General features: G+C 41.2%; 1 protein-coding gene across 2 annotated transcripts in view; it reads left to right on the top strand.

The window, feature by feature from the left end:
- Window positions 1-13,079, top strand: part of Katnal2 (katanin catalytic subunit A1 like 2) — a 79,151-nt gene that overhangs the window by 31,251 nt on the left and 34,821 nt on the right. For both annotated transcript variants that reach the window (XM_048806265.1, XM_015482236.2), the window contains exons 5-11: window positions 467-584; window positions 1,723-1,818; window positions 3,877-3,975; window positions 4,186-4,263; window positions 6,979-7,077; window positions 9,918-9,981; window positions 10,177-10,295. In XM_048806265.1, the coding sequence (XP_048662222.1) occupies window positions 467-584; window positions 1,723-1,818; window positions 3,877-3,975; window positions 4,186-4,263; window positions 6,979-7,077; window positions 9,918-9,981; window positions 10,177-10,295 (673 nt within the window). The remainder of the gene's footprint in view (window positions 1-466; window positions 585-1,722; window positions 1,819-3,876; window positions 3,976-4,185; window positions 4,264-6,978; window positions 7,078-9,917; window positions 9,982-10,176; window positions 10,296-13,079) is intronic.

Below are 13,079 nucleotides of genomic sequence, written 5' to 3'. Positions count from 1 at the left end.
ATGTAGCATGTGGAGTGTGGGCCTCAGAGAGTAAAAGACCCAGGCCCAGTTCCTGTCTTTGCTATTTATAAGAATGGAGCAAATTTCTGTCTCATACTGAGTGCCTGGCACACAGAGCACCCAAGGAATTCTATTTTCTATTTTTATTTTTACTTATCTTTTTGATCCTGGGGGTTACACCCAAGGCCACTTTATAATTGAGAAACATCCCTGATCTTTTTCTATTTTTATTTTGAGATAGGCTCTCTCTAATTTGCTGAGGCTGGCCTGGAGCTTGTGATCCTCCTGCCTCAGTCTACTGAGTTGCTAGGATTACAGCTGTGTGCCACCCAGCCCCATTTTTTAAACCTATCTAAATAGGATCTGTAGTTTCTCTATGTGCTCCTAGATTACTAAACAATTGTTTATTTACCTCAGGTTAAGTGGTTAGAATAATCTCCTCCAAGGTTTTTGTTCCCTTCCTTAGGATGATGAATGACAGTTGTCAAAATCTTCCCAAGATCAATCAACAGAGGCCACGATCCAAAACCATGGCAGGGAAGATGGGGGACAACAAATCTCTCAACAAGGAGCAACCAAAACAGGTGAGATGGCTTTGCTGGATGTTGGTAGTCTTACACTTAGCTGAGAAACAACCCCAATAAAAAAAGATCATTTTTATAAAATTTTGAGGCCCTATATTTTTAAATTTGCTATATGATTTAATTGAATTGTGGAATTCTCTGAAAGTTGTAGACTTTTACTATGCTGGATGAAAACCATAGACAAATCTGCAGATTCTCCAGTGTTTCTTAATTTGAGCAGGAGGACTCCTTCCTGTCTCCCCTCACCCCCCATATTTCCCCTAGATTGAGTGCAGGAAAGAGGGGCTTGAGAGTAGGGCCTGGAAGTTGCAGAGCTCCAACCTCCCAGCTGAGGTAACTGCAGATGACAGGACTTCAGTGTCCCCAATCATATTCTTGGGTTCTTAAGTGGAGACCAGGAATAGTCTCCAGTGTGACTGGATCTCAGGATCTCCTGTTGGGCTTATCCCAGACCTCCATACTGAAATTTCTAGAGGAGGAAAAGACAGTAAAAGGAAAGAACATGGCAGGTGGGAAATCAAAGCCTTCTGACTCAGGAGATCCATATCTAGAACCTTCTTAACTAGGACAAAACTTTCCAAGCTTTAAAAGAAAGAAGAGCAACAGAAACCCAGAAAAGGAATGGGAGAGAATTAATGTCCAAGATTCTTGGCTAGAAGATTCCTTGAATAGAAAGGAATCATCATAAGACCCAGTTGGTGAAAAGGAATCCCTCACCCTCAAGAAGGGTCTATGGCTGTGGCCTCCTGGGTCTGACTCAGGAGGAGGAGAGGTGACTTGGGGCAGGCCAGTCACACAGGAGGCTGGCTGATCTTGCTGTGTCTCCAGACTTGGGCCAGACCTGCCACAGACATCCTGGCACAGGAGAAAGGACCAGTCAGCAAGTGGGGACGGGTTGAGGCACAGCTATTTCCTCCATTGGAAAAGCTGCTCAGAGCTCATGACCTGTGGGATCTCAAGTCTTACCTCAGGACACAGGTAGAGAGGTACTTCCTCTTACTGGGTCACAAATGTGGCTAAATAACACACAGGTCTGGCTGCCCATTGACAGGATACCTGGCATGTGGTTTTGTCAGGGGCACTGGCAACTCCAAGCAGCTCCCACAGCTGCCTGCTCACCATGTCCCTCTGTCCTCAGGGCATCAATAACACTCACATGGAGACCCCTGACTTTGGCTTAAACATATCAAGAATCCACAAAGACAGTGGAGAAGAAAGTGCCCACCCACGAAGAGTAAGTGGAACTCAGGACACTGAAGGGGGGGTTCTTTTAATGAACACAATGCAGTATTTTTGTCTTAACAGGGAAGTTAAAACCTCATGATCAAATGTTGGCTGTGAGGTACACTGGTAAGAGTATGCATGGGAATAGAAAATGGGTTCCTGACTTTGTGGAGGAATGGTCTGGAGCCAACTGCCCCATCTCCAAGGAGCTCATTTGTTCTTTATTTGTAATACACTTAGGGTTTGGAAGGGATGGAGTAGCGCGATAAACACTGGCCTGGCGGTGCTGCCTGAGCTGTGGCCTCCTGCTCATTCCTTTAGACTCTGACAAGATAGTTGAATAGCAGTCACCCTTGTCCTTGGAGATGTGACTCCAGGTTTACGTGGAATTCCATGTGGACCAGGAAACCTCAGTTGATCCAGGGCTGGGATCCCGCCCTTGATAGATACGTCTGTCCTTGTCATTATGAATGCCATTTCTGGATTTGTAAATGATAGTTTCTCAAAGAGAGAAGACCCAGGCTGGGTGAATGCAGTCAAAAGGCAGCTCTGCCATGTCCTTTGGGGGTGGAAAGCACCACATTCTCTTGATTGTTCCCTCCAGGGAGAGGGGTTCTTCAAGAGTCTCCTCAATCTTTAGTCAGATCTGAAACTGTAGACTGCTGGCTTAGCTCTGGCCAGCTCTCTGGCAAACTACTGTGTGTGTGTGTGTGTGTGTGTGTGTGTGTGTGTGTGTGAGAGAGAGAGAGAGAGAGAGAGAGAGAGAGAGAGGGAGAGAAGGGGTGGCAGGGAGCATCTCCCTGGAAATCAAGGGGTGCTTCCTCCTTGGCCTGAGCTGACTTCCTTTAAGGGCCCCAATGAACTGGGCAGTTGCTGGAGATGATGCCACTCGAGTCAATGTCCCCCAGAAAGCAAGGTTTCCTTCTTCACCCTCTCTGCTTTTGTCATGTTTTCAGTCCCTTTTGTGCCTGGAAGTTTTTTGTGGCTTTGGTTTCTTTTGTGAATGCTTACATTGATATAAACAGACGTTTCTGATTGGGTCACAAGGAAGGGACGATTTAACCCAGCACTTAACCTTGGAAACTGTCTGGCTATAAATTCTCTTTCCAGCAGAAATGTCCTGGGGTGAAACGTGAATGGTTTTCTCCCCAGTGTTTTAAGTGCACATAGGCTGAATGAGGGTGTATATCCAGGGGTGAGCCCCAATGGGTCTGTCCTTGCCACGGTAGGGACCCTGGCTTCAGGATCTCCCCAGCACACTGAATTTCACAGATGTGCTGTTCTTGAGGGCATGGGCTTCAGAGTCAGCCTGCAGGGTTCACTCTGCAACAACATTTCCCTGCTGTGCGACTTTAGGCAAGTTGCCTATAATTTCCACAAAATTGTCATGCCCACCATAATGAAAGGACAGCCTTAGTACAGGGCCTGTCACATGATAAACAGTGAACGTTGGCTACTGGAAATACTTGCATCTTTGCTTTGCCCTCCTGACTCTAGGGGAGACAGGGTGGATTTGGAAGGTATATGGCTTTGAATCCTGGCCTTGAGTCACTTAGCTCTACCACCCTGGGAGAAGCACTTGAATCCTCTGCCTGCCTCCACAAATGCAAAACCAGGATGTCACTCCTCACTGGCAGAGAGGTTGCAAGAATTAGAAACAATCCTCCTAGAGTGTCCTGTACACCCGTTTTGTACCAGGTACTACTGAGAGAGGCATGCAGACAGGACATGGCTCTTCTCTTGTACCAGGGAGTTCTTCCTGTGCCTGTCGCATTTTAAAAGAATGAGACTAGACAGGGAAAGCAGATGGCATGTGCTAGGAATGGAAAAGCACTGGTGAATTTTTATTCAAATCAACTTCATTCTGAAGAATTATTGACCGTTTCCTCATAGTGCCCCAACTTCAGGTCGTCATTGTTTTTAATATTAGTGCAGGTTTTTCTAAGGCCTGCCATTAAGCTTGCCCCAGGTACCAGGAGATATAGAAGTGGTTTGTTTTGCTGAGACTGGGCCACAACGGATAATCTTGAATGTCTTCATGGTAGAAATAACCATAGCTCCCTTTCAGGGCCCAATCATCGACTTCCGAGGGCTGCTCACAGACGCCATCAGGGGAGCAACTGGTGAACTTGCCTTGAACACCTTCGACTGTAACCCAGACCCCTCAGTAAGTGGCCAAGATGTGCCATCCAGCTCTCAAACTGCCAAAATCCAGGTGAACCCTGGAAGTATCCTCAGCACTTTGAGTACACTGAAAGCTTGTGATCAAGTTTAGAGGTCAAAGCAGCCTGTCACCATTTGTTTCGCCAAGATCCTGTTTTTCTTCCTAAATTATGAAGCACTATTGTAATGTGAGCCTTTCTGTTCCTCTCATCAGGAACGATTGCTGAAACCTCTGAGTGCATTTATTGGCATGAACAGTGAGATGCGAGAATTGGCAGCCGTGGTGAGCCGGGTAAGCTCCGCTGTTCAATTCACAAATTTACCGAGGCAAACTGGGGCTCCTAGAGCATTGTGGGCTGCTTCTTTTATTAATAACAATAAATATGATCATTTATTTATAAAGTGCCCCCACTTGCGAAGGCACTCATATTGTTTAGAGGCACAATAATGCATGATAAATAAATTATAGAATCATAAAATTACAATATAAAAAGCCCACTATCTCAGTGTAGAGGCCAAGAAAACCAAAAGACAAAACGACTTAGAAAGAAGGGACAGGTGAAAGGTTTTATAGCAGGGCCCAGAGTCAAGGAAAGAAGCCTCTTAGAGAAGGAAAGAACATATTTGCATTTTGTTTCAAAAGTCAAACACATAGGGAGATTGAGAGTCCGATGATCTCATAACTGGAAATTTCCATGAAAAACAGATTATAACGAAAGATTTTACCACCCAGACTAGAGACTTCTCAAGCTCATGCCTCAGAATCTAAATAAAGGCAGTGAAGCTTCATGGTTAATGACATATGCTTTGGAGTAAGTTGACCAGCATTTGATTTCAAGATCCTTTTCTTTCTAGCTGGGTGATTTTGAATGAGTTTCCTGGGATTAGAATGGATTCCTAGTCACAGGTTCTTTTTCAGTTTCCAATGTTTTTAATTGAAGACTGAAATCAAGGCTGGTTCAGGGAGAGGCTTGAAATGTATCAGGCATATTCTAGGTCTGGAAACACAAAGGTGGATAGGTCAGACACAGTTCTTGCCTGTAAGAGTTTCTGGTCATGTGGGCAAGTGCACTTTGAGCATGAAGAACGGGTACTGTGGGGAAAGAAGACACTGGGAAAAAGCTCAATGAAAAAGAGAGGAAGACAGGGTAAAGGCACAACTATGTGAAATGGTACCACTTATGAATGTTTCTGGGAATCCAAGTAAGAAGCAGAGGGTAGAAGGAAATGGGATTGGAAATCCAGGGTTCCTGAGGCGGGGCACCCAAGCAGTACTAGGGCTAGGAACTGGCCTCTAGAGACGAGGATCTTTTGACTGATGTTCTCAGGGGATGGAGTCATCAAATGTGCCTGCAGATAACTTGTTCTAATGGCAGTGAGGTGGATGGATGGCAAAGCAATTGAGAGGGAAGGTCAGCTACAAAATTTTTACCAATGAGGGGAGATGGGGGTTTGGGCCAGATTGTGGTGACTGGTATGCACAAGAGAGTAGAGCAAAATATTTTTTAGACTCACAAAAACTCAATAGTCTCATTACCATTTTTGCAAAAGAATAACCTGACTGAAGATAGAGCTAGAGATAGGAAGTGACCTGTGAGGATTCCGTGTGGAATCCTCTCCATGGAACCAATGGACATGGCCATTCAGCCCCTGCTTGAATACTTCCAGGCATGGAGAGATGACCACCTGATGAGGCCTGTTGATACCAGTTATCTGACTGATAACTTCAGAATGATAGAGGAGAAACTGGAGTTGGGAAATTAAACACTACTTTGTGGAACACAGTGTCAACTCTAGAAAAGGGCAAGAAACACTATTCTCAATGGATGCCTTGAATACCAAGGTAGATGAAGCCTCAGCATATGCAAAGATGTCCTGCAGAAAGGGCAGAAATAAGAATGAGAGTGACTGGTGGGCTTCCTGCAGATGTAGACTTGAAAGACAGGGTGGGCCTCCCAAGATTTTGGAAGACTGAGTCCTTTCTCTGTCATCCCATCCAGAAATGGATTATGCACATTATACATGAGCCAAATCACTTCTATACATAGTTTCCCTCTTAGAAGTGGCACTGCTGTGTTGGGGGATTCTCGATGAAGGGGAGAAGGTAGGGCCCTGACATGTCACTGACATTTAAAAAATGTACTTAAAAAAAGGCTCATGTTACTTATTAGAAATTAAATAAATTAAAGGGCAGTTTCCAGATTCATGCTGTAGTCACTCAGAACGACTTTTGGAAAGGAGGCTTTTTTTTTTTTTTTTAAATGTAACACTCTAGACATTGTTTGCCTGAAATAGCTCCTACACAGAAAGGCCCCTGAGTGACTGTTGTGAGGCATCTTGTGAAATTGGAGTTTGAAAACTGTAAATTAGTTATCAGTAAAAACTACCTTAATTGATTACCCTCAATGGTTGCTACAGGGCTCTCCTGTAAGAGGGGAAACGGCTTTGGCTCCATTGTCGGCTTCCTTGAATCTTGCAGAAGCAATTGCTCCTGCTGAAAGTAGGGAGCTATCACTAGGGAAAAAAGAGAAATTGGTTTCAGAGGAGCATCATCTCTTTTATGCAACAAATTAACAAAGTGTTTGCCAGATCAAAGAGCAAGAGAGAAGTCAGGCGCCGGTAAGGAACTATGTTTTGCAGTGAAAACTAGTGTAATTTCAAGGCAGATTCTGTAGCTTCTTTGATTATGGTCATAAATCAGCATGGTGTGTTATTGACTGAAGACAGATAGAGTCCATTGTTAGGAGATATTTTTTTTTCCTTTTTAAAAGAATCATATTATATCATCAATATCTTTTTCAGGGAAAATCGTTGAATATTTTCATTATATCCCTTTGGTGAGCTAACCCCAAATTACAATGTATACATATACATATATCTAATATGAAAAGTTTTGATCACCAGCCCTTTATATTCTATTGTAAGTCAAGTTCTCTGCTCCCATGTTTATTACAGCTATGGAGGAAAAAAAATTAGTTTTAACAAAATGATCAAATGTGCATTGCAGGACATTTATCTCCATAATCCAAACATAAAGTGGGATGACATTATTGGACTGGATGCAGCCAAGCAGCTAGTGAAAGAAGCTGTTGTGTATCCTATAAGGGTAAGAATGGCAGGGGTGGGGGTGGGGGTATTTCTGCTCATTATCCATTGGACAAGCTGTATGTCACACACCTTTCAGGAAGGACAGGCCAGGATGATTTTCAGTCCACGAGTTAACTTTGTGCCTGTCACAGCACTTTGTCAACACTAGGACATCAGGCCTAGCCCATTCTGGACACTTTAAAATCATGTCTCATATTGGTTCCAGGAAGATGTCTGCTTGATGTGATCACTGAAGATCTAGGACTTTGTCTTGTATATTTGATTTGTCAGCCACTACACATTGGCTCCAATGAGCCTCCCTCTCTAAAAATAAACTTAGTATGGTAGAAATAGCTCCAGTACTGCAAACGAATAAAAAAGTAATTTGATTTCCTAAAAAAAAGAAAAGAAAAGAAAAAGAAAAACAGAAATAGCTCTGGTAGGAGAGGACCTCTCACTTGGTTTCTATAGGTGCTCCCTTACCAGTATTGCTTGGGCCTATTGTGAAGGGCAGACAGTACCTTCCCGGACAGGAGCCAGCAGAGCCAGAAAGCTGTGCTCATTACATATTCCTGACAAATTTCTGCATGGCTCACGAAATAGGTAGACGAATAGAAAAACAATTCTCTCCAAACAGGATGAGGAGGAGGTCAGGGAATCACATGGTATTTGCTGCATAACAGACACAAAGAGTGTATAAAGCACAACTTAGTGCCTTAGCCCCATAACCATTTATTGTTTTATAATTCTGAAGGTAGGCAGTTTGGGCTGGCAGCTGGGCCAGCTCTTCTCTTTTCCATATGGTGTTGCTGACCCAGCTCAACCACATGTTCAGGGCATCAGCCAGAGTAGCTGGAAAGGTTGGGATAAGTGGGTCAGTTGGGGCCTCTCTCCCTTAGCAGGGGAGTCCAGCCCTGTTAACAGAAGGCTCCCAGAAAGAGGTAAGAAAGGGCAAGGCCTATGTCCTAAGCATTTTTCATATGTCTTCTTACACTGCTTATATTTGCTATTCTTATACTTTTTCAGTTTCTTATTATATTTGCCACTGTCCCATTGGCCAAAGTCACAAGGCCAGGCCCAGGATCCAGTGGTGGAGAAACAGATTCTACCTCTTCATGGCAAGAGCTGCAAAGAGTCTGTGGCCATGTCCTATAATCTCCTGCAGCCAGAATCATTTTATTGAATAACCTAAGTATTCTTACCCGGGAGCCCACGAAGCCTTTGTTTTTTGGGTGCTTTTATTCTAAGAAGACAAAAATCAATAAATTGATTGTCTTTTCCCTTCATTCTTCCTGTCTTCAGATATGGGAGTAAGAAATACCTTGGTGTTTGAAGTTAATAGAAATTTACTCTCTTTTCCTCCAAGTAGAAGCATAGTACAAAACGTTTAGAAAGGATAGAACATCTCATTGAAATTCTCTGGATGTGTGACAGCATTTTAAACTTGGCATGGGATGATATTCAGATTTGACATCAGGATTAGCAAGAAATTAAGAGCCAGCTACAATTTTACTATTCTTTTTCCTTCTCCTTGTTCTCTGCAGATCCCACCCACTGCCCAGATTATTTGAATTTGAACTAAAGGAAGAGGCTCACTAAGGTCCATGCATACCCTTCTGCAGTCAGTTTCTCCTCAAGTGTTTGTCACTGAATGATCCCTATTTATTTATTTGTTGCAAAGGATCAAACCCAAGGCCTCACACATGCTAGGCAAGCACTCCACTAATGAGTGACACCCCCAAAGTTTTTTGGTTTTGTTTTTAATTATTTTGAGATAAGTCACACCAAGTTGTTCAGGTTGGACTTAAACTTGTGATCCTCCTGCTTCAGCCTCCTGGATAGTTGGGATTCTAGGAGACTGCCTCCACATCTGACTGCCTCCACACCTGACTGCTTCTCACTTCTAATACAGTCAGAGCTTTGTATTTCACTCACTCATACCTTTATTTATCGGTTCTTTTATGGGTTTTGTTTTTGTTGTTGTTTGTTTTATGTACCAGGGCTTGAACCCAGGGGCAGTTAACCACAGAGCCACATCCCCAGTCCTTTTTTTGGTTTTTGAGGCAGAGTCTCGCTAAGTTGATTAGGGCCTTGCTAGATTCCTGAGGCTGGTCTTGAACTTGTGATCCTCCTGCCTAAGCCTCCCGAGCTGCTAAGATTACAGGATTGCACCACTGCCTGTCCCCCACCCCCGATCTATTGTTTATCTTCTTGTTCTTGTTTTACAACATTTGAAAGATTGCCAAATACCATATATGAACACGCAACCAGTGTAACTCCACATCATGTTCAACCACAAGAATGGGATCCTAATTAGAATAAGTTATATTCCATGTGTATGTATAATATGTTAAAATACACTCTACTGTCATGTATATCTAAAAAGAATAAATTTACAAAAAGGAAATAAAAAGATTGCCAAATACTCTATACATAGAACTATGGGAGAAATGACATTGTGCATGTAAGAAATAAGTATTGATTTAAAAATGCCTCCTGCATGAATTTGTAACAAAAAATCCCACTATTATGTATAATTATAATTCAAGAATTAAATTTTTTTTTTAAAAAAGAACTATTATATTGGAGGGGAATATAGGCCTTTCTTTTTTCTTTTAAAAAAGACTGCTCTTTTAGAATTCACAAACAGGTTCAGTCATTCTTATCCAGCGTGGAAATAAAATTGGGATAAATAATATATACAGAAAAGCAGGTCTTAAACAAACAAAAGGAATCCCTGAATTGTAGAGTTGGGGCTGTGTTTTGCTCTAGCAGTACCAACTCTCTGTTTCAAGTGGGCATGGGCTTATGCATTGATACCAAACCTCCTCATTGTTCCCTGTTTCTTTTCCCCCACAGTATCCACAGCTATTTACAGGAATTCTTTCACCCTGGAAAGGACTTCTGCTTTACGGCCCTCCAGGTAACACAGTTTCCCATTTCTGGGTTGGTAGGAAGTGTGTGTGCAGAGGATGAGTTGCCACTGTGTCCTCTTGAGAACTGGGGCAGTTGAGAGCTATTGACCACTGCCTCTTCCCTGTGTGAGCCTGACTTACGCCTGTCAGCAGGGAAACTGGCGTTTAAGCATCAGCTCATGTTTATCCCCATGTGTCTCTAGGTACAGGAAAGACCTTACTGGCCAAAGCTGTGGCCACCGAATGTAAAACAACCTTCTTTAACATTTCTGCATCTACCATTGTCAGCAAATGGAGAGGGGATTCCGAAAAACTTGTTCGGGTAGGAATCCTTAATTTTGTATCTTTTTAAAACACAAGTTCTTGTAGAATATAGTGGAAATAAAATGATGTTAGCGGGGTGGGGATATAGCTCAGTTTGATAGAGTGCTTTCCTCACATGCACTAAGGCCCTGGGTTCAATTCCCAGCAGTCCCCGCCCCCCTAAAAAAAAATGATGTTCAAGCTTAACTTGTTTTTAGATGATACCTATGTTAGATTTTGTCCTGGGTCTTGATTACAAAAAGCTGGGTAAATGGGTTTACTATTATATGTGGATGTTAATCACATCAGCAGAACATGATCTCCTTTCTTTTGGAATTTTACCAACAGTTTTTTTTTTTTTAATTCATGCAACTTAGGAATGGAATCTGGGGGGAAGAATGATCTCTGAAGTGGCCTATTGTGAAAGTATTTATTATTAAGTATGTGCAGTAGTTTCAGTCAACATTTATTCAGAGGCTACCACTGTATGCTCGTTCCTATGCCAAGTACTCTATAGAAAAATCAGGAGGCTTAAAACTTAATTATTCTTTCAGATGCTCTGAGCAAATCTCTTGCACTGTGCTCACAGCCTGAGGGTTTTAACCTTCCTTAAAGGGCTGTTTCAATCTTTACAATGTTTCATTCTTAGTCTTGGACACATTTTACATTATAAAAATTTACTATATCTTCCAGTCAGTCACCTTAAGAGAATTTGTGTCTGTGATTTATGCCTCAATGTAAGGTAGATCCTTTCCAGAAATCCTGTTAAACTATTGCTTTTTGTAGAAGACTGATAAGTAATCAATACTAAGTGAATATAAAGTATTATGTATTTTCTGAAAAGAAATTACCCTAAAATATTACTCTGAAATTATGTTCCCTTGAATGACTCATTTCCAAAAGATTATGGTCTACTTGAAAGTCATAATGGAATATTTTAAAAGAATTGATTTACCTAACATAACCTATTATTTATTGTTTTGATTTTATTTTCAAGTTGTTTCACATGTGTATGTTTTTGTATATTCTTTATTTTTTAACTTATCTTTATTTTGTTCATTTACTTTTATGTGGTGCTGAGGATCGAACCCAGTGCCTCACTTGTGGAGGCAAGCACCTTACCGCTGAGCCACACCACAGCCACCATTGTATATTCTTATCACCCCTTCAGAGCTGTAATTTGTGAAAACATTCATTGACATTTACTTTGATCTTTACCTTGAGTCTAACTTAGTGCCAGGTTAAAAAATGGGGCTGGTATTTGTCTGTTCCTACATTTGCTATTTCCACGGGATTATGGTTCACTGGATTTCAATTAGCTGAAATTCAACTAACTGCAATCCATGTTAGTCTGATGCCTTTGGGGAGGCATTTCATTTTTGTATGCTGAGTAACAACAAAACCCTTGAAAGATGTACCCCAGAATCCACTTAGATTCATCTCCTGTCATAAAGAGTGGTGTTTAGAGCCACAGACACAAGACATTGCCAAATTCTCAAAGAAGGATTCATTGTACTTCCCAGATAAGACTTACCTAGGCAGAAGACTAAATTCTGATATTTTATGAATATTCCTCTAAAATGAATACTTTTGGCAGAGTTTGAAAGCTAAATGGATTTTCTTATTTAATGTTGAACCACTAAACAAACTCAGTTAACTAGAACTCTCCATTCTCTGTGAGCATTTTATTTAGCTAAAGTTTGCTTCTGCTTCAGTATTATTTTGTTAGAACTCTGAGGGTGAAGAAATGATTCCTTCCCTACCTCCCCTTTCCTTTACCATATATTTAAATGTAACTAGCTCTTAGTTAAAAAAAATATATAAAAGAGTCTATAGACTCCTGAATCCTCTCCCTTGAGGTACTCATTATTAACAGATGCTTGCATAGCCCTCCAGAACATGCATATATAATTCTATTAACATTATTGTGTATTTCTCTTTATTCTTAAATACAAGTAAGAATATGCTATACACTCCCTTCTGGACCTTGCTTTCTCAACACTTTACAAAATAACAGATATTGTTCTGGACTATTATATTTAAAACATTCTTTCATATGTCTACATGGTGCTTCATTGCATGGATAAACCAAATGTATTTAACCTATTTTTTACTGATGGGCATTTAGGTTGCTTCCAGTCTTCTGTGATTATGAACAGATCTAGGAGGACAGTCTCCTATACACATGTCTGTGCATGTGTAGTACAGAGGGCAATTTCTACAAAGTAAGGGGATGAACATCACTGATTGCTAAATTACTCACCCACAGGATTGTAGTAATGTGTGTGTGTTGCTTCCCCACGCTCTGACCAATACTGTGTAGTATCAAAATTTAAAAATCTTTATCAATCTGAGTGAAAAATAATGTTTCAGTGTTTATGCTTTTCAATATGTTAGTACTTGTATGTTCCTCTTTGATTTGAAATAAGTTTGAGCATCTTTTATAGGTTAGAATATATTTTTTTAATGAAATGCATTTTTACTTGAATATTTGAAAAAATAATCCAAGAAAAAATAGGTAACTTCTGCCAACCTTGAAGGATCTAAAAACTCTTTTCCTTTTTTAAATTACTTTATTTTCTCCTGCTGGGTGTGGTGTTACACACCTGTAATCTCAGCGATTTGAGAGGATGAGACAGAAGGATCTCATGTTCAAGTCCAGCCTTAGCAATTTAGTGAGACCCTTTCTCAAAATACAAAAATAAAGGGCTGGGATGTAGCTAAGTGGTAAAGCACTCCTGTGTTCAATCCTCAGTACCCCCATTCCCCCCACCAAAAAAAAAAAAAAAAAAAAAAAAAAAAA

This window comes from Marmota marmota, unplaced genomic scaffold (assembly GCF_001458135.2).
Source record: "Marmota marmota marmota unplaced genomic scaffold, marMar, whole genome shotgun sequence".
NCBI lineage: Eukaryota > Metazoa > Chordata > Mammalia > Rodentia > Sciuridae > Marmota > Marmota marmota.
Note: the sequence above shows the minus strand (reverse complement) of the source record. Positions and strands in the feature narration are given on the sequence as shown.